General features: G+C 37.8%; 1 protein-coding gene and 2 long non-coding RNA genes across 15 annotated transcripts in view; 2 read left to right on the plus strand and 1 right to left on the minus strand.

The window, feature by feature from the left end:
- Positions 1-6,329, minus strand: part of MAGI2 (membrane associated guanylate kinase, WW and PDZ domain containing 2) — a 1,443,575-nt gene extending 1,437,246 nt beyond the window's left edge. For all 12 annotated transcript variants that reach the window (XR_004672522.3, XM_063605943.1, XM_063605940.1 and 9 more), the window contains exon 1: positions 5,421-6,329. Coding sequence is in view for 11 of the 12 variants with exons in the window: in XM_063605943.1 (XP_063462013.1) it covers positions 5,421-5,721 (301 nt within the window). In the remaining variant the exon portion in view is untranslated. The remainder of the gene's footprint in view (positions 1-5,420) is intronic.
- On the plus strand, positions 5,498-24,033 carry LOC134730707 (uncharacterized). The gene is made up of 3 exons (XR_010112624.1): positions 5,498-5,592; positions 23,419-23,504; positions 23,608-24,033. It is a non-coding gene; the product is annotated as an uncharacterized LOC134730707 (long non-coding RNA).
- LOC117981184 (uncharacterized) lies at positions 6,335-15,396 on the plus strand. 2 transcript variants are annotated; one of them, XR_008625875.3, is made up of 4 exons: positions 6,335-6,648; positions 7,276-7,417; positions 11,244-11,396; positions 11,935-15,396. It is a non-coding gene; the product is annotated as an uncharacterized LOC117981184 (long non-coding RNA). The 2 variants fall into 2 exon arrangements; XR_008625874.3 differs by having other exon boundaries at positions 7,296-7,417.
- Positions 24,034-24,584: the final 551 nt, after the last annotated feature.

The raw sequence follows: 24,584 nt of genomic DNA on the forward strand, positions 1-24,584 counted from the left end.
TATTGTTGGTTGCTTCACCTTGTAACAGTATTAATACACAGACTTACTTATATTGCATTTCTTTCATACAAAGTATGGAAATACTATCAAATAGTATTTTAATAGTACTATAGTACTTTAATAGTATTTAAATAGTATTTAAATTTAATGGTATTTTAACAGTACCATAAAATACTATAAAATAGTATAGTATAAAATACTATAAAATGCAATACAAATAGCCTTTTAACTTATTTACATTGCAATACTCACAAATGCAAAGTATTATTTTTGCTGAATTTGATGCATTGCCTCTTTATTATACATTGTTGACTGTGAACACTTAAGAGTTAACTTTTATTATTGTTATTCTTTATGAGGTGCTTAATTTCTAGCTGAGAAGTAAAAGTTCAACAGCATGATACTTACTCTTAACTACAATGATGTATTAATATAAGAAGTATAAACTCCTAAACTTAATAAATTCTAATAGGATTTCTATGTTGTCAAGTTTAGAGTAAATAATTCAATATATTCACCAATTCTTTGGGAGTAAAGATACGCGGTACGAAGAAAACAAATTACTACGTAAAAATAAACTATGTCTAAAGTATAAAATAAATATAAAATAGCAGATGTTTACACATAAAGGGAGGATCAGTGGAAGTTATTTTTAAAAGGTGAAAATATTTTCCATTGTATTTATTGATATTATTCTTCAAATAAATTCTTTTCAAATAAAATATTTACTTCATTCTGCAAAAAAACCTTAAAATACAACTTGGAAATTACTCTATATTAATGTCAATCATTTCATATTTTTCAGTTAATGTGAATTGAGTAAAATATCTTGAAAATTAAAAACACCTCATAATGTCACTAGCTCAAAATGACCAATATGTTTGCAATAGCATTTACTAAAATCTACATAATGCTTATCACCTGCCAGACACTACACGCTTTAAATACATAACTTATCTAATATTCTTAAGGTGCCATTACTACCCCAGGTTAGTTATCTTGTACATATAGCTAGCACTAACTGACATACTCAGGAATCAAAACTAGGTGGTCTACTTAGGAGACTGTACCTTTAACCATTGCTCTACCCCACCTTCTGAAGAAAATGATTCTGCCAGGGTCTGTATGTATTTGAAAGTCATTAATTAAACTATAATCAATCAGAGATGTCAAATGTGAATATGCTTTTCTCATTATGAAGGTGAATTTGTGAGTTACAAGCAATGAAAAGGAAAGTGAGCATAATAAACATGCCAAAAGATTAAACAGTGTAAATGTTAAGAACAGAGACAGTACAGATAAAAAGCAAATAATCATATTTAACATTCGAGGTCATACCATTTAAATTATCTACATGTACCAAAAAACTACAGTGGTATCACTTATAAATTATGCCCCAAGAGAACCGTCTCATTAACCTTGTTCAAAACATTAATGGTACTTTATTTCTAAACAATAAACTGATCAAAATGTTTAAACAATGTTTTGTTTATTAAACAACACTATTCATATACCTCACATTTCTATGGAAAAAAAGTCAATCTTTATTTTCAGAAAATTTGACATAATTTGTTTTTACCTTTTCAAATACAAAGGAGTATAGAGATCTGACTCTATTATTCTAGCCTGAAGTCAGTCAAGAAGAAAGTATGACTCTTAATAAATGTGGATCTACTTTCCTTTGAAGGTATCTTTGAAAGGAGCAGTAGGAGGGAGAGCAATGTAGATCTTCTCTAAAACTGAATTTCAAAGGATTTATTTGGCCCATCTTCCACATGGGAAGAATTAGAATTTTTTTTTTTTTTTGCCTTTTATTTCCCATTGTGAGATCCTAAATGGGAAAATAAGTCCAGGTTATGTAGGTCTCTATGCGGTATTAGATGCAATAGCAGCCATAGTGCAAGGAATGTAGGCCACAAAGGCCTGTGTAACTGGCTGCTGTGAACTTTAGTGGCAAACCTTAAAAAAGGGAAAAGAAAAAGGAAAGAAGACCTTTAGCACTTCCATATAGATCTCAACATCACTCAAAAAACTTTCTTCAACTGGGTCTGATGCATTAACGAGATCATAGAATTACTGCTAATTTAGAATTACATACTTTGGTGAGGAAAGTTTATTATTACAAATAAAATGCCATAGTTTATAAAAAATAATTGGGTGTGACAATAAGCCATATTTTAATATGTGGTTTATTATTGTGTGGATTAAAAGCAGAAAGCTTAAATTAAAAAGATAATTCCTTGAATTTCATTAAACAGTTTTAAAAATTGTTTTGCAGGTATTTAAACAGTGTAGAAACACTGTGAGATACATACATATATATATAATGTCTTAAAATCCCAACATTTTAAAAGGAGCTCACCTCCTTTTAAAATTATGACAGATTAAAATTATGATAACTGTAATGTAAAATTAGGAAAACAAGTAAATAAAATTAAGTAAATAATGCAATTTTACCTGGTGCACTTATTAACAATATTCTTATTATTCAAATCGTACCTTTTCTTTATAAAATCTTCCTTAAACTATGATAATTCTTGTAGTTTCCGTATAATACCCAATGTCTGAATGAATATTCAAAAATCAGTCTCATTAATGTTTTAAAAATGCAACTGCTAAACAAACCATGTTTAAGTTTTTCAGCTATGCTAGCTTTTGCATCTCTCGAAACATAACTACTGGGCCAAGAATTTCTAAATGATTTTCCAGTAAATGACATCTGTATTGAAACCTAAGACACACAGGCACTATAGTAAAGGTTCTGAAAATTTTCATTTTTTATAATCATAAATAAAATTAATCTATGATTTGACAAGGAAAAGGATTATTAGAATAGCAACATGAATCATATTTAAAAGAATATACAAGAGAATTAATTATTCCACAAAAGGTAAAAGAAACGTTTTGTTTTGTTTTTGGTCAGCAGTGATTCAGGAGATGAACCAACTGTGGGGCTCTGTGGCTATCATTACACAAATTTATCATCAATGAACCAGTGAAGCACGAAACTGAGGGTTAATATAGAATGAAAAGAGACTTTCCCCTCAATATATCACTTTAGAAGCATATATTCTGAGTTCTAAAACAATAATCTTCCACATAAAATTCAATACAAGAGTGATCTCCAACCACATTAGATCAAATTATGGCAAGATTCAAATAATATCTAATCCAGGTCCTCATCTTATATAGGAATCCGTGGCATATGGTCATTTCAGCCTCTTCATGGATACCCACAATGATGGGAACTTCAGCCAACAGGGTGCTCACGAATTTTTGGAAAAATCTGTTAGAAAGCTCATGATTTAATGAAAGTAAAGCTGCTTCATCCTTTCAAATTTCTCATAGATTTATCACCATTTTGTCCTGTGGGCTATCACAGGATAGTCAGAATTCCTTTTCTTACCTGATAGCTTTTCGCTATTTAATGATAGCTTTCATTCTTTCACTTCTCCAAGTTAAGTCTTTCCACGGCATTTCATAGAATACATCTATAATACACAATAATCTTCCTTTATTTCTCTTTTGAACTTACTCTTTGCTAGCGTGAGTTTGCCAACGTCCGCCTCAACAAGGAGTGCTCAGAATTGAACACAACATTTAAGATGTGATGATCATTGCAAACTATAATAGGGCATCCGTTTGTGGGACCCTATTAAGTCCAATTTAACAACGCTTAACTTTTGCAGCCACGTTCCATGACAAATATCAAGCATTTGGCCAACAAAACCATGGTCATTAGTTGTGTAGTAGACTTTTCGTACCCAAAGATCTTTCCATTTATATCTATTCCTATAAGGTGGTATTTTGACATCGAACATGTTAACATGAATCTCTGTATTTGAACCTTAGGTATCTTATCTTCAAAAATATCAAGTTACTCTATTTTCCTTCCTACCAAACTCATATCCCTTCAGTGTTAAATAGTATGGAGCTATGTTGACTTATAATAACCTATCTCAATTTATTACCTCTTAATACTCAAGAATACCCAAGGAAAACATTTTCTTGTATGGCAATTTACATTTAAGAAACCTTGCCCAGTACTTCTTTTTATCTTGTTTATTTTAAAACAAGTTTTTTAGAGAATAATTTAACAGTGAGGTACATCTCCGTAAAAGCATTTCTTAGTAGTTGATCATGATTAAGTGGCAAAATGCAGGTAATGACATGCTCAATTCCACCTTTGAGTCAGGACAAACAGCGTACATCGACGACAACAACAAACCCTTATGCTAATATGCCTGTGACGCAAATATCCATACATACCGCACACGAATTGTGCAGTGAGCTAAAAAAGAAAACAGAAAAGAAAAAAGCTACTACTTTATTCTACTTAAAGTTGTCCTCTATTCAAACTTTTATCTCACTCTTCTCTCCTTCTGCACCATAATTTTCTTTCGAGCAAAGACAGGGAGTTCTGGATGATTCCAATCTCCCCAAATCCACATCACAGCCTCCAATTGAGGTTCATTTAAGTCAGGTTGGAGCTGAGGGAGCCTGGGCTGGAACCGGCCAGGGTTTCATCCAGCTCCTCCCCCAAAACACGCCCCCCAAATCGGAGCCAGAGGAGAGCCCAACCACAGAGGACTTCCACTCAATGAGGGCAACCCCTGACTAAAGTCCATGCCGACAACCATTCATCTCCTCCAACCCCCGCCCAGCACTAGACTGCGCTCCTAGCACCGCGCCTTCTTCCGGAGCCTCCTCCCCCGGGCTGGCTAGGGGTGAGCGCAGGGGTTAGTCAGTACGCACGTGACGCGCGATGCCCACATGACACGACCGTGGGCGGGGGAGGGGGACACGGAGTGAAGAAGGGGAAAAGTTACAGAAGACCCGTCAAAGCTCCCAAAGCAATTTGTCCCTTCTTTTCTTCGCCAGCGGTGGCTCACGGATCCCTAAGGGACAGCTGGGGACCCAGGCGCCCCCAGCCCAACCCCAGAAACGCTGGACGCAGTTCTCCGCTCACCCCACCACCTTCTCTTCCCAGACCCGCTGGTGATGCCGCTGCATCCTAAAGTTGCTCCTTCCTTCTTTCCCTCCCTTCCTCCCATTCTTTCTTTCTTTTCTTCCTTCCTCCCTTCCCCAAAAGCTCTTCATCCGCTTCGGGTGATGCCACTGACGCACATTCAATTTGCCCCAGCAGCTCTGAGGAGGTCAGACCAGGCCGAGCACCTTCCAAAGGGGAGGGTCTAACTGAGCAAACAAAGTTGCACGCCACACCACAACCTGCCCCTCCCCTCCCTTTAGCCCCCAAGTCGAATCCCCGGCGAAACTCACTTGCACTGCGGGTGCCCTCTGGCCCCCACCCCATCATCGCGCAACACACCCCCTTCAACAGGCGCGCCCACCCTTTCATTGCCCTGCGCCCCGAGCGGTCCCACCGCCCGGCAAAACACTGAGCAAGCGGCTGCGCTCACCTTGCTTGACACACTTGAGCCGGAGGGGGTCCTTGCAGTGTTTGATCACGGCCAGCACGTCCCTGATGGTGAGCCCCGCCACGGGGGTCTCGTTCACCTCCAGCAGCAGCTCCTCCGACACCAACTTGCTGCCGCTCTCATAGGCCACCTTGCCGGGCTTCACCTCCCCCAGGTAGGGGAACTGTCCATTCTCGGCGCCCCCCTTCAGTTCAAAGCCCAGCTGGCCCTCCGGGTTCCTGCCAATGACACTCTCATGGACTTTGCTAGTCCAGTGGCTTTTCTTTTTCAAGCTTTTGGACATGGCAGTGGGGCGAGTCGCCTCAGTTCCTGGGCTCCTTGGGGTTAGGGGGGCTGGTGGTGAGAGAATGAGGATGGAGGAGCAAGGGGGCCCAGGGGGAAGAACAGCAGACTTTGCCTTCGCCCCCCTCTATTCGGTGCTTTCCCTCTTCTTTGGATGGAGTGTGGACGAGGAAGGGGGAGGATGAGAGGGACGGCTGGGCAGAGGTAGGAGAGCTTGGATGAGGTTGTGCTGTCCCTTGAATGACACTCAAGGCTGTGGCCCCGCAGCAGAGGAAGCAGTGGTGGTGGCGTCGGCGGCGGCGGCGGCAGCCGGAGCGAGCAGTAGCCGAGCTGGTGAGCGGGTGTGGTGGGGGTGGGGAAGGAGGGTAGGGATGCCGGGGGCCACTCCTGCGTGGTGCGAGTGGGAACGCGCGCGCGCGCCTGGGTGTGTGTTGTTAGCTGATATCCATGGCAGCTGCAGTGGCAGGGTGCGTGTGCGTGTGTGTGTGTGTGTGTGTGTGTGTGTGTACTAGTTGTACTGTACTGGCAGAGGGGAGGAGGCAGGGGAGGAGGGGCGCGCGCGCCGGGTGGGGAGCCACGGAGGGCTTCGCCGCTGCCTCCCTCCCTCCCTCCGCAGCTTGACCCGGTAGTGAAGGCAGAGAGAGAGGCAGGCTGGGTCCGCCTGGCAGCCTACGGGAGGAGGCGGGAGCCGGGAAGGAGGGGAGCCGAGGCCCGGCGTGGGGAGGCCGGCAGGAAGGGCCTCGAGCCCAGTGCGGACCTTTCTTCAGCCTCTGTGCTACCGAGCCGCGCGCCAGGCTCCTGTGCGAGGAGGACGCGCTGACTCCCTCCGACCTGGGCTCCGATGGAGCAGAAATAGCGGGACCTGGACTTGTGGCGCGCCTGGTGCCACATTTCGGGCTCTGCGAGCGTCCTGGCGCGGGATCCTGCCGTGAGAAGGAGTTGGGGCGGGGGACCCGGCGGGGCATTGCGGGAGAAGGCCTGGGAGCCCTGGGAGCCTTGTAGCGTGGGGGAGTTCACTGTGTAGAGAGGTTTCATGTCTTCATCTATACAGTCACTTATTTGTCTCAAAGTTCTCGAAATTCCCTCTTAGAGAAGGAGAAAGTTAGAGAACTGGAGGCTGCGTACCCTGATTGCGCAGAAGGGAAGCAGCCTCGCATTCCCCGGGGCAGGCCCGCCCCGCCCCCCGCGCGTCCCGCCAGTAGGGGAATTTAGCGGAGGGCTGCGGTTGTCTGGTGAAAGGCTATCCAAGAATAAGGGGCTTCACTTTTCCCAAGTAAGGGAAAGAGAAGGGGTCTACAGGGCTAGGGGTGGAGGTAGCGGATGCAGTGAGCAGCCTCCGCAGAGAAATTGACAATTTAACCAGGGACCTGCGGCAGAGACAAGGCGGAGACACTCCCTTGCCCAGGAAAGCCGCCAGAGTCCGGCTTGTACCTGGGGAAGAATCCTTAAGACGGTCTGGCCCAACACTCCTTTGCTCACAGAGAAAGGGGAGAAGACTCCCGAGGGTGAAAATGGTACATTCGGAGCTGGAACTCAGCTCGCTGACCCCAAGCAGTGTTCCCTTCTTTTCGCCAGGTTTGCATCCAAGAGAGGGGAGGACAGGGGCTAAAGGATGCAGGGAGGCTGCTGATTTCCACTGAAGAGCTAATTTCCTGTGAGACATTAACAGTGATTTAAGAAAAAGATTCCTGTAACTGGTAAATGAATTTCATTTGCTTAACTTTTAGATGATATGTTTCAGACAAAAAAAAAAAGTTGTACACCCACTTATCTCTTTAAAGCAGAGGATGAAAAGCATTGAATAGGTAGGATTCTTAATGTCTGAGATGAAGGTGATGTAGGAGGCAAACAATACGGTTAAAAATGTTGAGTCGACCCAAACAGAAAGACCAGGTTTCAATCCAGACTCTGCGGCTTACTGAGAATATGATCTTGAGTAAACTGCTTGACCTTCCTGAGCCTCAGCTTTCTTAGTTGTTAAATGGACTTTAACAATACTAATCTGTTAGGACTGTGGTGAGGATGAAATCAGGGAAATCAGTCACAGCAATGCTCTCCTGGCACAGGTGAGTAGGAGTTCGAAATGACAATTCCCTCCTCTTTCCCTCTTAGGTATAACTTACTACTTGGGGATGAGGGGGATCAAATGTAGTCAGAACTGGAAGAGATCTTAAAGAAAAATGATTTGTTTAACCTTGTGTCTTTTTTTCACTTGAGAAAACAGATCCTCCGTAAGTTGGCTGCACTAGTTGAAGCTTATTCAGTGAGCCAGGGGCAGTGCCAGGATCTGAAGCCAGAGCTGCAGGCAATGCCCAGGAGTAGGCAAGACTTGATAGCAAAGCCTAATCTCACCCAGAGAAGTTGAGTGTTAGCATTATGAGGCATAGTTCTAAATGGAAACTCATCATGAGAACCGAATATATACATATTGTAAAACCAAATGACAAGCTACCATTCATAGAATATACTAATATTTATTAGGTTCTAACTACATGCAAGATGTTGTTCTATAGGCTTTACACATCATACTTCATTTCTCCTGACATTTTGATAAAATAGGTACTGTTATCTCCTTTTACAGGTAGGGAAACTGAGGTATACAAGGATGAACTTTTGCAAGGCTACAAATCTAGTTAATGGTGAAGCTAACGTTCAGACCCAAGTGGTTCGGCTCTAGACTTTGTCTCAGTTACTGAATTGAACTCTCTGTGCACTTACCATGTGTCATACCAGCTCTCACTACATAGTGTCCCAAAAGATTGGGCCTGCTCTTTCTTTCAGAGACAATTAGGAAAAAAGTAAACAAATGGAGCAGGATTTGGGCATAACAGCATGCTCCTCCCATCCCCCAAATCCCAGGAGTGTCCCTGAGGTCAGTGCCAGTTAACTTAGTGCTCTTCAACTTCACAGCTACCCTTCTTTGCCCTAAATTGTGACATTAGAGCTGAAATTTGTAAACGTCTTTATGGTCAGTTGGCACAATGTTTAGCTTTGTCAATAGAAGGTGCTAGGGGAACACTGCAGAAAGAAAGGGGCTCCTTTTCTTGGTTCCAGTGCTTTCCTGCTTGCTCCTATGGTGTGGTGGCCAGTGAGTGACTTTCTGACCAGTGGTGTGCAAGAAGGCCATGTTACATAATCTTCAGTAAATTTGGCCAGTTCCCTAGTATGTGTCTTTCTATGGAGTACCACTGGCATGTCAGTGGAATGGCTTCCTAGCAAGTTTTACTGAAAACACAGCTGATGGTTTCCTCAGCAGCCCAGTGTGTGACACCTTAAATTTCTGGATCATTAAGTGGACCACAGCCATATTATTTCCAATGAGCGCCTACTTTCAGGCTTAGTAGGGTGGAGGGTGGGTAGGGGGAAGTTCTACTCAGTTATTCCCTCCTTGGGTACTCTCCTAGAGCCTGAGAGATAGTGGCTGTTCCCAATAACCACGATTACTGTATTCTTTAGTGGGATTTTTTCCTGTCCTAATAGTCAATACCCTTTGACTGGATCTTAACTGATAAAAGTGGAACCCTGAGGAAAGCACTATCCTTGGAGTCAGAAATTGGGATCAGAGTTTTTTTCTTTCTATTATGGTATTCCTCATATTCGCTTAATTTCTCCACTGCCTTTACCCTTTTTGGATATGATGCTATGTCAAGAAAAAATTATTTCATCACTGAGCACTCTGAGTGTAGAGCAGAATGCTAAATATTGCATGCTATTCCAGAAGAAAGATAGTTTAGGAATCCTAAAAGCCAAAGAAAGAAAGATATGAATGCATTCAGTTCTTAGAAGAGTTCTATGAGATAGATGCTTGTGGCAGACATAGTCTCCACCCAGATCTCCTAGGATCCCTTTGGTTGAATCTGAGTATCCTTCCTCTAGCTTCTGTGTTCTTTTGCTTCTCACAGCCTGCCCCGAGACTCTCTTTGGAGGAAGGCCCAAACACCACTAGACTCACTTTGTGTACTGGCATAGAGAGCCAGACAGAACCACCTGCAAGTTTACTTCTTTCCCAGGATACCCTTTGCCAAGGACTTTCCTATAGAGTATAAAAGACCAGCCGTCTTGCCTCTAGTAGCAAGAAAACCTGAGGTGTAATTTACACCCTGAGGCTCCCCTATAGAATTATATTGGTGTTAAGATTTTGCCTGAAACCACCTTCTTCCCTATCTTGCTTACTGTGGTACCTGATGAGTTTTTCCTGGTAGCATTTCTATAATAAATCACTTGCACACAATCTTCATCTCAGGGTTTGATCCTGGGGATCCTGACTTAAGACATTGCTATTCTTTTTTTTTTCTTTTACAGATGAGGAAACTGAGGATCAGGGCTTTTAAATTGCCCCAAATCACACTACTAATAAGAGATAGAGTTGTGGTACCTTTTTTAGAGGGACCATTATTCTGCTGACTACAGTACTGTAGAGCATAAAGTTTCTTATCCACACTGTTACTTAGTTCAGTCTGTCAATATCACTACTCCACGATTATTGTGTTTGTTTTTCTTTCTCCCTGTATTTTACCTCAAAAATCTCTATTGTGATGCCAGAGAGACCTTTCTGAAACCTCTCCTTTTTTCTGTGTTTAAAACCCCCCAGTGCCGCCCATGAAATACACAGCAAAGTCCAAACTCCTTATCTTGCTTGGATCCTCCTTTCCACTCTTTTTAACTGTTCAGCCATATTTCTCCATGTACTTCTGAGATTCGAACCCAGGGCAACAAAGCTAATGTGGGTTCTCCAAGATTAACACAACTGAAAGGAGGCCCCTTTATGTCATCTATTCTAGGTCCCTTGGAATATAATTAAAAACAGGAATTTCAACATTGAAATGTAATGATGTTCAGATAAGGGCAGTAAGGTACATTGACTTGAGTCAATCTCCCACCATGTCTGGGGACTGGGACAGCTGAGCCAGGGGTCCTACCTAAGGGTCAGGCCTGTGTCTTCACTTCTCCTTTCAACCCTTTACTTCTTCCAGAGTTGAACGGCTTACTTTCCTTCGCTCACTAGGCCATTTCCTGGTTTGTGTTTGCCTGAAATACAGCTCTTTCCCTGCCTGGTCTACACCTGCTCACCCTGAAAGAAATACCTCTGAGCCCACTTTCTTTCTTGGAAGCATTTTTTGACTCTTATTTCTGTTACCAACACAGCTTTTATTTATGTCTGCATGTATCCTTTGAAGAAACACAACTTTCCAGGTTCTATGTTTTATTTGCATTCTTAGTGTCTGGCACATTGTCTGACACAGTGTAAAAGCTGAGTAGAATTTTGCCTGATAGCAGATGTGCCTGAAGTGAGGGTGTCCAAAATTTCATTAAATGACGACTGCTTTAATATGAATTCTTGGCTGAGGTGGGAGAATCGCTTGAACCCAGGAGGCAGAGGTTGCAGTGAGCCGAGATCACACCACTGCACTCCAGCCTGGTGAGAGAGGGAGACTGCATTCTCAAAAAAAAAAAAAAAAAAGAATATATATATGAATTCTTACTGATTGATAGTATTAAATGATTATCTCTTTACATTCACAGTAATGTCTTACAATAACAGAATGCAGGAGAGCACATATCAATGAAGAAAAGACAAAATGTACTTATCCATGAAGCTGAGGTTAAGAAACCAGTGTCTTCAAGAGCCAAGGACAGCACTGGGTCTGTGCAGAGTTGAGAGATGGTGATGACATGGTGAGACACAAATTCAGTCTATTTCATAGTTTGTCTGTGGTCATTCCTATTAATAAACTTCCTTTCACAACTGTTTCAATATTCACACAAAAATGTTAACCCAATCTGCAGTTATACCCCTTGAATTTAAAATAAAACAAAAGCCCACAAAAATAGGAATCCACACTTAAAAGGTGGATTTATTTAGCACAGTACGGAGTTTCTTAGACTTCTCTATCACTGTCTCTAACAATGACATACTCACCTAACCCCACCAAGAGCAACTTTATTTCGTCTCTAGTTTTCATCTAAAGATTCATGTGGATTTTAGATTCTACTCTTTTGTAGGTTCGTATTTGTACTATTATAAAATGTGACTCTCTCTCCAAACTTTACCTAAATTATGGAATGATTTTTCATGTTTATCCAGTGGTTTCCAGCATTCTTGGCCCAGTCTGGGATTCTACTCTTTTGTAGGTTCGTATTTGTACTATTATAAAATGTGACTCTCTCTCCAAACTTTGCCTAAATTACGGAATGATTTTTCATGTTTATGCAGTGGTTTCCAGCATTCCTCACCCAGTCCAGGGACACTGTGGGTGTGCCCAGCTTAAGTCCAGTAACTGGAAATACAAGCCCAAGTTCTGGAGAGTTTGAGCTGCAGAGATATATATGGGAACACTTTGAACCTTGACTCATTGGCCATAACCAGCAGAGTGGAAAATACAAGAAGAGAAAAAAACATTGAACTGCGATTTTATAACATCCTTTACTCGGCAGAGAGAAGAGGAAACACCAGGAAAGAAAACTGTATTACGATGTGAAAACTTAACGTTGAGAAATTCAGGCATCTTGGGGTTAGTGAGGAGAAGTTTTAGGGGCTTAGATTCTTCAAAACACATGTACAGAAATGCATATTTCATCTGATATCAAATGACATTTATATTGCTAATCTTTACCTCAAGACTTCACATCTTTTGGTGATTGCATCTTTTAGGTTTATAGCAGCTAAGTTTGCATGAAAACACCAGGGCTGTTTCATTTCAGTCAAGAATTAATGTTCATTGATTGTGCTTCTGCATTTCATGTAACTATTGTAGAATTTGTTTTAGTTTTATGAGGGAATAATTGGTCCAACTTCTATATAACTCAGGAATTTACTCTCAAACAACACTGTCAATTAGTTACTTATCTCTCTGGAAATGATCTGGGAACATGGAGAGGAAAGGGAGGAAGGGGCAAAATCTGACCACTTAAATCTAAGCATATTAGATCATTTTATGCTAGAAAGTCCTGAATGATGTGACTTTTGTTCTTGTAAAACACCTCTTTCCATAGATTCATGGCCCAAACAGTATATAAAGAGTGGGGAAGGAACTGCATTTGCAAATAGTTCAAATCATTGCTCCATCTTAACTATGCAGTTCACAAAGTGTGAAGAAATTTTATCATCTCAGATCAAAAAAGATAATGGGAAAAAATATGTTTTGTTCTGTGACTTTAAAGTCTTGCAATATTTTACATAAATGATAATGGGTGCTTTAATAAGAACCCTTGATACTTTTGTTATTGTATTCAATATATGCATATAATACAACAGGATGATATTGTTTTGGATTTGGAAATGTATTCTTTCTTATGCAATCTTATGCAGTCATACTGCTTGAATATCATTACCTGAATTTATCTTTCTTTTTTTTGTTGTTGTTGTTTTACACTCTACTTATTTGGTGCCTGTCAGTCTTTTGTCATCAGTTTATATTCTTCTAAACTCAAAAAGACAATCTCATACCTTTTGTAATTGTAGGCATTCTTTACTAGATTTTTAAATACACTTCAAAAATTCAAGTACTTTGATTTCATGCCATCAAGTAGCTGAATCTATCCCCCCCTCTCTTTTTAAATTTAAGTGAGTAGTTCAATTTCTGTCACTTTCTACTTTGTGAATTCTAAATCTTTTAAAACCATCTTGCCATTTTTCGTGCACTTACCCTTACAGAAAACTCTGTGAAACACTACTTATCTCTACTTTTATGTTTTTAACTCCTTTTTATATTACTATTCCCTCTGCTTTCTAAATGCACATATTAATTTGTTCTTTTTATTCTCTGTAGCTCTTCTCAGTATATGAATTCAGTTTCCCATCAGTCTCCATACAATTTTTAAAAAGTTGAGTATTCTGTTATTTTAATATGATATCTAGTGCCCATATATTAATTCTGCCTCTTATTTTTAAAATAATTTTATTGTTGATTTAAAACGACAACAGTTTCAATTCCCAGAAAGTGAAAGGAAACAAAGGAATAATATTATGGGCTTAATTTTTATCAGTGAACTTGTAGGTGAAGAAAAGATTTGGGGAAGGAAATGAACATATTATATTGCCAAATAGTAAGGAACAATCAGATGTGTTTTCTAGTCTCTGGAAAAGCATGTTTCAAGAAATTCAATGAAAAGTTCATCATGCTTGCTTAGATTGTTGAGAAGCAAAAATGCTGATGAACATTTGGAAGCAATGAGAATGTAATTCTAATCATACTATTTTAATAATGTTGCAAAACTCTCCAAACACTACTCTGTGTGGATGTCTTTCAGAATATGATGAATACTAGTAGTCTTATTCTGCCCTTTTCTCTCTATCACAATATATACATTGTATATTGCATACACATATTTTCCAAATATTACATATAATTTCATGTAATTTATAGACCTATTAAGGCCCAACCATTTTCTTGGATAGGGGATTCTTTAGAAGTCCAGCTTAAATAAAGCCCTTATAGAAAGTTTTTTTAAAATTTATACATAATCACCTAAAGTAACCTTATCTACTGAACTCTTAGTACATGCTATCGGAACCTTTTATCACGTTTCTTCCTGGCTTGCATTACAACACTGTTGACATATCTCAGCCTTACTTCTAGGCTTCTTTGAGAGCATGACTCATGTTTGTATTCCTCACTGAGGTTGAATGAATAAGAGAAACTACAGTAGTAGGAAAAAACAGTACATGTAGATATCAATGAATATGAAAGGGTCAAATGGATCTATTATAGTAAGCACAAAATCAACTGACACCAGCAAAGTAAACCCAAAATTTTTAATGGTATTTTAATAGATCAAGAGGAACAAGCAGATTTTTGAGACAGTTGTCTCCTACTTTCTCTATCACAGGGAGTAATTTTAAAAGAAAAATGGAGGGTAAGTTTCTTTAAGAGAAAATTGTAGTTTAAAACAGGTCATGGGATAATTAGAAATAATTTAATTTCTTTAGAGGATTTTAATCTTTCAACTGCTTGCAATTAGATCCTAAGGCAATAAAAGAATAAGGAGATTTGGAAAACCATTGTCTGTAATCTCTGAAGAAAAGTGGACATTAGGGGAGTCAGTTGAAAAGCAAAGCTATCACCATTTTCTAAAGAGGAAAAAGGTGAACCTCACAAACTATAGACCAAAAAAATAGGACATCGAGAGAAAGAATATGAAGCTAGCATAGATTCACAAAGAATGAGTCAAATCAAACAACATGCATTTTTTATTTATAAAGCATGACTTGTTCATTATCAATTCATGTTAGCTTAATCATTAGGCATTAATGCCATCACTGCAATGCATATGTCAGCAATAAATAATCAAAGACCAGGCTTCCATCATTCTGTTTAATATCTTCAAGTAATGCTTAAGTTTGCAAATGCTCTTTTAACACATTCTCCATATGCAGCCTGCCCAGCACTGCACACAATAGACCTGTTACTTCCCCCTCACGAGCACTCCTAATATTTCATGTGCTCATCCAATTGACTTCTCCCACTGGTGCCTCATATTGAATTTGTAGAATCACACCTGCTCCTTTTTCAAAACTCTTCTGAGTTTTTTCTTAAATAATTCACTGACCCCAAAGTTGTCAGATATTTGAAGACTACTCGCACAATTTTAATATTATAAATGTATAATGTAAATGTAATTAAGATTTGTATAATGTACGATGTACTTTGGTAAATAAAAGTATGCTGTGAATAAATACGTATGATACAATTCAAAATTTTACATAAATATGTGATAAAATTTAGCTCATATTCTTTTTTTTTTTTTCTTTGAGACGGAGTCTCACTCTGTCGCACCCAGGCTGGAGTGCAGCAGCATGATCTCAGCTCACTGCAACCTCTACCTCCTGGGTTCAAACGATTCTCCTGCCTCAGCCTCCTGAGTAGCTGGGATTACAGGTGCCCACCACCATGCCCAGCTAATTTTTTTCTATTTTTGTTGTTGTTGTTTTTAGTAGAGACGGGGTTTCACCATTTTGGTCAGGCTGGTCTTGAACTCCTGACCTCAGATAATCCACCTGCCTCGGCCTCCCAAAGTTCTGGGATTACAGACGTGAACCACCATGCCCGGCCTAGTTCATGTTCTTTAAGGACAATTATGAATATTTTTATGCACTGTTAATTTTCATTAAGATATTGATCAATTAATAGCTATATATGTTCTATAAATTAATCCTATCTAGTTTCAATCTTAAATTGTTTGCATATACTAATCTAGTTTATTGTTTGCATATATTTTATAGTGTAGAGATTAGGCATTTTAATAAAATTTTAAAATTTCCAGGACATACTGTTAATGACTATGCTTCCTACTATAGGCCATAATTAATTTTTTTCTATTGTCAACAATATTTTGGTAGGGATGATCAGGAAATAAGGAAATGTTTCCTTCATTTGTTAACAATAGGTGTTTGGGGATTTTAAAATGAAAATTGAAGAAGTAAAAGACACCATATATTTAGTTTGTTTGATTTTGTGGCTTCAAGAGTTCAATAATTTATTGAAATATTTTACAGACCAAAGAACAACAGATATATTACGTTTATAAGCCCCCACATATTTTAAAGGATAATGGTTTATATACGAAAATTCCCTGAACCTACACTTCATCAGGAAAAGCTAAATAAAAGAAGTTTACATTTCCTAGGACTAATGGAGATTTATTTCCCAGTCCTCTTCTCTGGAGACAAATGTAGGTCTCTCTTGAAAAGCAGAAAGATTTGCATATGAGGTATGATTTAGTGGACTAGAAACATCTTTTCCACCCTCCCCAAAATGTTTCACTATGTTTTATCATACTATCTGATAATTTTGCACTAAAGTTTTCTTTCTGTGTTAAGAAAATGCAAATATCTCTGAATGGGTCTCTTTGCTTTAGTCATACTCATATGGCTACTACTGAACAAAATATGTTCATTACAGGATGAAGGGAATGTTGCCAGCCAGCAAATCCCTAGAGTCTGCACTCCACCAAACGTTGCTTAGCAATTTCCACGATTTTCTCAGTCTAATTTGCAAGAATCAAGGAGATGTTTGTGTATGCTACATGAAGTTGTAAAATTGGTATTTATTGTATGTTTCTATATTGAAAGCTTTACAAACAAAGGAAATGGAAAGTTAACAGGTGGATATGATAGTGTGGCACTACTTTAGCTGGATGGTAAGGGAGAGCTTCTCTTAGGAAGTGTTTTAGGCCAGGACTTGAATAATGAACAGTATCTAGTTGTACAAAAATCTGGAGGAAAGACTTTTCAGGCCCAGGAGAAATGAAAATTCTTTTCATGCATACAAGAATGAAAGTGAAAATTACCTACTCTATGTCCTGAAGTGGGAAGTTGGCTTGCCAGAGAGTAGGTAATTTTCACTTTGATTCTTTCATGCCTTCAGTTATACTACTTCTTAGGTTAGTTCATAAGGGCTTCCACAATTTGGTTCCCACTTAAAATTTAAAACTTCCCTAACCCATTCCCACCATATATTGTGCTAATCCATGCATATGTGACTTGGCGTATGCTGTTTTCATTGTTTAATATTCTTCTCATGCATTCTTTCTTTCCTGATAATGAACTCATCTTTGAAACTCCCCTTCAAGCATCCTCTCCTTTAGGAGGCCGCTTCTCACTGTCTCCTGCCTACCACCCATTGAATTGTTCAATTTTTAAGCTGCCATTGTCTTGTGCAGTTGACACATTTCTTTGCAATTACTGATTTACATGTCTGCTTTTATCACTGGTGAGGTTCTTTAGGAGAGAGACATTATTAATTCATCTCTGGGCACATATGTTCCAACATATTAGAAGTACTACAGAGTGCTATTACTATGTAGTATGTAGTATTAGTAGTAGTTACTCACAAATCATTTTTAAATAAGTGATTATAATATCTTTTTGTTATTATGATTTAACACAAGATAGAATTTATTTTCAGAAGTTTCCATGATATATTTGTTCTATTTAAAATCCAATAGCCATTAGAATATTACCATTATTTAATGTAAAACAATAAAATATTAAATATGATCATTCATATTTAATGCAAACCGAACTCATGGAAATGTTGTGTAAAGATCAAGTAATTTTTGACATACAATTTTAAACTCAACTTTTCATATAGCATACCTTATGATATATTTTCAGCCTACTTTTAAATATGTTGGCATTGAAAGCCAGTTACTAATTCGCTGAATTCATGATTTCTTTTTAAGTTATAGAAGTGGAATTATGTTTGAGACATTCATTGCATTACATTTACCAGAACTTGAGTTCTTAACATGGAACCTGAGAGTTTCTCCAATTCTTAAGTCCCTGGGAGAAATAGATTAGCTGGATGAGGAACTGAGAGGAAAAATGGTCAGAGATGTAGCAAGAGTTGGGAAGAAGGAACAATGATTTGCTTTCAAGGAGATTTTTTCATTGGTCTGTTTTCAGTGACAAACCCACTGCGATAATACATGTAAAGTGAAAACATTCAGGAAGTTCCCTTAGAAACCTTTTTTCTGGCAGTTCCTAATTCTACAACATTGTATAAGTGAAATACCATAGTTACTGTCATAGTAAATTGAGCCAAGAGAAACAAGGGAGCAGGAGAAGAAAAGAATTAAAGAGAGTTTTGTCTTTCAGTCTTCACTCTGTTTCTTCTTGCTTTTACCAGTCATTCAGGTTTATATAATTTCTTTAGAGAGGCTTCTACTATGCAGGTCTTCCTTAAAGTCATTGGTATTACCTGGCATGATATGTGAGCCTTTAATATCAGTCCCTTTATCTCTTTATTTTTAAAGTTTATATCAGTACGGAGTCCTGGATTCTTAATTAATTTAATAGGTTAGACTTTACTGCTAACATTCTTCATTTTGATGCTCAAATTTTCCAAAATTTGGCCAGCAGGGTTCCTTAAAGCTGGGTACCTTGCCCTTTCAACATGTCCCTCTGATTCTTTATATTTATTTATTTATTTATTTATTTATTTAGAGACTGAGTCTTGCTCTGTCTCCCAGGCTGGAGTGCAATGGCACAATCTTGGCTCACTGCAACCTCTATCTCCCAGGTTCAAGCAATTCTCCTCCCTCAGCCTCCCGAGCAACTGGGACTACAGGCATGTGCAACCATGCCTGGCTATTTTTTTTGTATTTTTAGTAGAGACAGGGTTTCACCATGTTGGTCAGGCTGGCCTCGATCTCCTGACCTCAAATGATCCATCGCCTCGGCCTCCCAAAGTGCTGGGATTACAGGCGTGAGCTGCCACACCCAGCCGTCCCTCTCATTCTTTAAGTACTTCCATGTTTTCTAAGGTACAAGATGTTCCATATTATTTTGTTATTTGTCTTCCCCAGCTCTGAAATCTGCCTTTCCTTCAAGGAGCCTTGGTTCTTTCTAGTGACAAATTATATTTAGAAACGAAGATCTGGGTATTTGACTTGTATATTGCTATTAATTGGCCATTGTTTCTAGTCTCTTTCAGTAGACAGAGCTAAGAAATGTAAAAGGAAATATTTGAATGTATGTATATGTGATATATTAAGTACATTTAAACATATTAAATTCATGAGTTCATACTAATACTTTCAATAAGCCACAATTCCCTTTTCATGTTTTCGAAGGAAAAATATCCATTGTCTATATACAGTGGACATAGATAGTAAGAATACTGATCTTGAAAAGAGCAGTCTTAAATAGATCCCATTAATAGTTAAAGATAACATATCTTAGAATTCTAGATATTAGAGAGATTATCTAGAGCTGTAATCTAGATATTTTATAGATCTTTGCTGTGCTGTTTTGAATTTGTGTTGGAGTAGAACAATCAGATGACAAAAGCTCATCCCACATGGAAAAATCAAAGCATTCATTACAGAGAGAATTTTGAAATAAATGCATATATAATGCATATGTATATGCATATAAAATATATATATATATAATTGGGGTTATAAACAATGAAGGAAATAGTGATACTATCTATGTGGGAACAATACTAGTATCCTCCCTTTGGATGAATACAGTAGCTACAGATGCAATTCTGGGGACTCTGTTTAGCAATAGCTTAACTATTGCTTGGCTACAAGCATGGATAACTTGTTCAAAGATAATGAGGAGTTGTAAATATTTAAATAAACAGGATTTGCAACATAAAAAGCTTTGTGACTATGTGTCTGAATTCTTAGAGTTTTCTCCCAGCAAGACCTTGGATGTGGCAGACTTTTCTGTAATGGTCCATCTCGCCCCTATTTCATGAAAAGCCAGAGCTTCTCTACTTAGTTTGCTAACCCCAAATATATAAATTCAATAGAAGTACTAGCCGGTTTTTACTGGTTTATTTGCTTTATCTAAAAAAAACAAGGCATAGTTTAAAGTCTGTTTTTGATAGCATAACAAAACAAAGGTTCTCATTTTAATAATGCATCACATATACACTTGGTAACTATTGCATAGTAATAATTTCATAACTTGAGAAATATATTTATGCATGTATGTGTATATGTTCATATATATGTTATTTTTAATTCAGAAGTAAAACAAATATTGGAAGAGGCCAAAGTTATTATAAAAATAATTTGACCAGTATTGGACAATGCAAATAATAATTATTTAGAAGTTTCTGTACAACAGATGCCATATGTGTTACATTTTATTTGATCATCAAAATTGTCATAGATATTATTATCCCCATTTCATAGAAGAAACTGAGATTATATAATTTGTTCAACTTGACCAACTTCTCATAACTAATACATAGTAGAGATAAGGTTGAAACCTCATTAACCAACTTCTTATAACTAATACATAGTAGAGATAAGGTTGAAACCTCATTAACCAACTTCTTATAACTAATACATAGTAGAGATAAGGTTGAAACCTCATTAACCAACTTCTTATAACTAATACATAGTAGAGTTAAGGTTGAAACCTCATTAACCAACTGCTTATAACTAATACATAGTAGAGATAAGGTTGAAACCTCATTAACCAACTTCTTATAACTAATACATACTAGAGATAAGGTTGAAACCTCATTAACCAACTGCTTATAACTAATACATAGTAGAGATAAGGTTGAAACCTCATTAACCAACTTCTTATAACTAATACATACTAGAGATAAGGTTGAAACCTCATTAACCAACTGCTTATAACTAATACATAGTAGAGATAAGGTTGAAACCTCATTAACCAACTTCTTATAACTAATACATACTAGAGATAAGGTTGAAACCTCATTAACCAACTTCTTATAACTAATACATAGTAGAGATAAGGTTGAAACCTCATTAGGTTTGACTCCAGACCCCACCCTCTTTTGAGTGCATCATAAAAGGCTTTGGTCTGCCCGTGGCCAGTAACAACTTTTACTAAATTGATTCTTTGCTTTTTATCTGTAAAAGGAAGTTATTCACCTATTTTGATGATCCCCAATGTTTTTAACATCAATAAATGTGTCCACCACACATGATAGTTTTTAATGTTTTGTTACCGTGATTACAGGATTAAAAAACTACTAATTAGTGATACTTTTAATTTTGATTTTATTAATTAAAACACATCTGTCTACATCTGAAGAATAGCACTTGTGACAACAGCATAGACGGCTTCATTTTGAGGAGTAAATTACAATTGAACATGACCAAAGATACATAGAGAAGGCGTGGACCACACAAATGTGATTGAAAGCTGGCGTGGAGTCATCTTAAACTGACTTTTTCCCAAAGGGCCTCTAAAAGAGGGTAGAATCCCAACAGATAGAGTCTATGGAGAGATAGACTGCTGAGACCCATATTATGGTCAGTGAAGTGCAGGCAAGGAAGGGATCCTTAGCAAAATGGGGAGAGGAATGGATGGTCTGAAAAACCCTGAAGGAACTGAAACACTCTGCAAAGGAAAGAAGATCAAGTATCAGCTTTGACCCCTGCCAGACCTAGGCAGCAACAACGGCAGCTCACAAAGCACCAGAACAAACGCGCTTTCTTGTGCCCCTACATGTCTTCCCTTCACCGTCTTGAACCCTGGTGTCATCATAAACTGTGTAAGTTAACAACTGAGGAGGGGAAGAATGATAAATTGGGAAAATAGAAAAGTATCTGTCTGGGCCCTACTTTCATACGGTAGGCCAGCCTTCTGTAGCATGGCAGATTAGGGAAGTGCAGAAGCCTTAATTTTGAGTGAAAGTTGGAGTTTTTGTTCTGCTCTGGCTGTACCTATCGGTTTCAAAACTGGAATAGTTTAAATGACTAAAGTACTAGGAAGATTTTATTACTTAATATAACTATGGAGAACTGACCAAGATTTTATCTAGGGGGAGGAGTATCACCCTACAGAGCAGACTTTAAGGGACATTATGAGAGAAAACAGTTACTTAGTGATTTAATGTTGCCAATTCTGTTCTTTAGAATACCATCATGTATTTATATCCCTATATATCACATAACTAAAATATACATTTATCTGTACGCGTGTGTATCATATGGAGCACATTTTCTTTTGCAGGGTTTCTTTGTTTTAAATGTCTATTTGGTTATTTTCTTGATTGAATTTCTGTGTATGCTTTTTTCCTCAATGCTTTAGCTGTAAGCGAATAAGGTAAGGACTTTGTATGCAATATTCTACATGTTTTGTTTTATAATTAGAGAATATCTTATTTTATCTAAACCTCGTGTATCACGTGATATATTTGACACCCTGTCATATATCATACTTGCATGCAAATGTTTATGAAACACAAATCATCTCAAATCAACAGGATCAAAATTATATTTGAAAAATGTATTCAATAATATGTGTAAGACAAGATAAAATTAATTCTAATTGAATTCACACAGCGTTTGAAATTGGATGTAAATCTGTAATATCAAATTACATTACATATGAATTATTATTATATTTGCATTCAGGAAATTGTACTGTGTTCACATCTGAGTATCACTTAAAAAGAACATTAGAACAGATACCCTATTTTCACTTTCTCTTCTCTTTTCCTGCTCCTTTTCTTCCTCTTTTCAATAACCTGTCATTGAAAAATCTCTCCATCTTAATTATCAATATGAAAGACTGATTCTGAGAATGTAGAGAACCTAAGATTTGCATTTTAGTGGAATATAGAATATAATTAATAAATATTTTTATAAGTATAAAATATTTAAGAGGTAACAATTTTAAGATCTTAAAAGTCTTCTATCAAATACTGAATTTTAGATGTTAAGGCTAGTAGAGCTATACAAAAAACAACAGCTTCTTGTATGAATGTTCCTCAGTTAGTTTAAAGATTTAGTGTTCTATTATCAGTATGTGGGCATTAAAAAAACAAGTCATTTGAAACTGATAGAGATAATTAAGAAATTCTTAGATTTTGGGTATAGGTGCTGCAACTTAGAATTTAAGTGTCGTCCAAAAGAGATTAGTATTGGTCATAACATGGACTCTAAAGCCACCATTTAAATGAAGCATGTAAAAAAGAATATTCTACTACACAAAAGTTATTAATGGCCTAGAATGACCTCCTTCTCACTCATATGATGCAAAGAATAAAGTATATAAAAATGTTTGTTACAATGGCTATCCATAAAAAAAGAAAACCCTCCAAAACAGCAAAATTGAATAGGTATCCACAGTCAACTTTATCCTGAAAATTGCCTAGAAATACTGGTTGTGATTACACAGCATCCTGAGACCAATGAATTTTTAGACAGTAATAATTTCCTACTCTAAAGCTATTCTCTACCTCCTCCTTAGTGACAGAGCTCCTTGCTGCTCAAATTTTATGCCAGATAAAATATTCACCTTCTCGGACTCCCTGGCACCAGGCATGGCCATGTAATGTAAGTGTAGGCAATGAGACTAGGTATGGACCCATTAGGGGTTTCTTAGAATGTTTTTGCTTTTCTAATATAGACAACCCTTTGTCTCTTTCTCTTTCTCCAGCCTACAGCACAGCTGATGAAAGAGAAGCCATCTTGCTGCTATTTGACAAGCAAGAAGATAAAAGCTTTCCTATAAAGATGATGGAGCAAAAAGATAGAAGGGGCCTAGACTCCCTACCTTCACACTTCCTGCTATAAAAGCTTTGCTATTATAAGGTTAATCTGCAGAAACAGACTTCTATGTCATATGCTTAAATGCATCAAAATTCATACAATATCCATTAAATTGGTAAAAGTATCCATTTTAAAGGATTAATCTGAGGGAGCCACAGACACTTAACACAATCAAATCTCAGAAAAAAAATCAGTTATTTCATTGTGATTTTGAGGCTGATCTTTTATGATCTTTTAGTTATCAAACTGTTAAATACATTTTAACTTTCAAATTTTATGAATAAAGGAGATGAATCCTGTTATTTTCTCAGTGTGAGTGTGATGATGTGTGTCATGTGTGCCTATGTATGCACACACATGTACTCAAGGAGCCTGAAGGGGACCATGACTTTCTGGGCACTCAATGCTACTTATCTCTAACTCCTCCTTCAAATCTCCCCATTCTAAGTCTACTTCCTTAGGGAATAGGTACAAATATATCCCATTAAACATGATTTAAGGATGTATTTATTTTAAACTTGTCATCACTGGTGGTTGGAGTGTGTGTGTGTGTGTGTGTGTGTGTGTGTGTGTGTGTGAATTCTGACTCATTTATTTTATCTGATGGTAAGATACCCTATTAAAGAGATATTTATTTATAGAACCAAACAATGAGCTTCTTTCTCACTCTTGGACTTCTGCTCTAGCTGTCAGCCACTCTGAATATAGAGAACAATTAATAGCCAGTGATCTTTAATTTGGGAGGGAGAGTAATATAACCATTTCACATATTAGTAATTTAAGCCCTAAAGTGACATTTTTGTACAAAGTCAGTGCAGATGCTGTCTGCCTTGATAATAAAAATGGTCACTTTAAATATCACGT

This window comes from Pan paniscus, chromosome 6 (assembly GCF_029289425.2).
Source record: "Pan paniscus chromosome 6, NHGRI_mPanPan1-v2.0_pri, whole genome shotgun sequence".
NCBI lineage: Eukaryota > Metazoa > Chordata > Mammalia > Primates > Hominidae > Pan > Pan paniscus.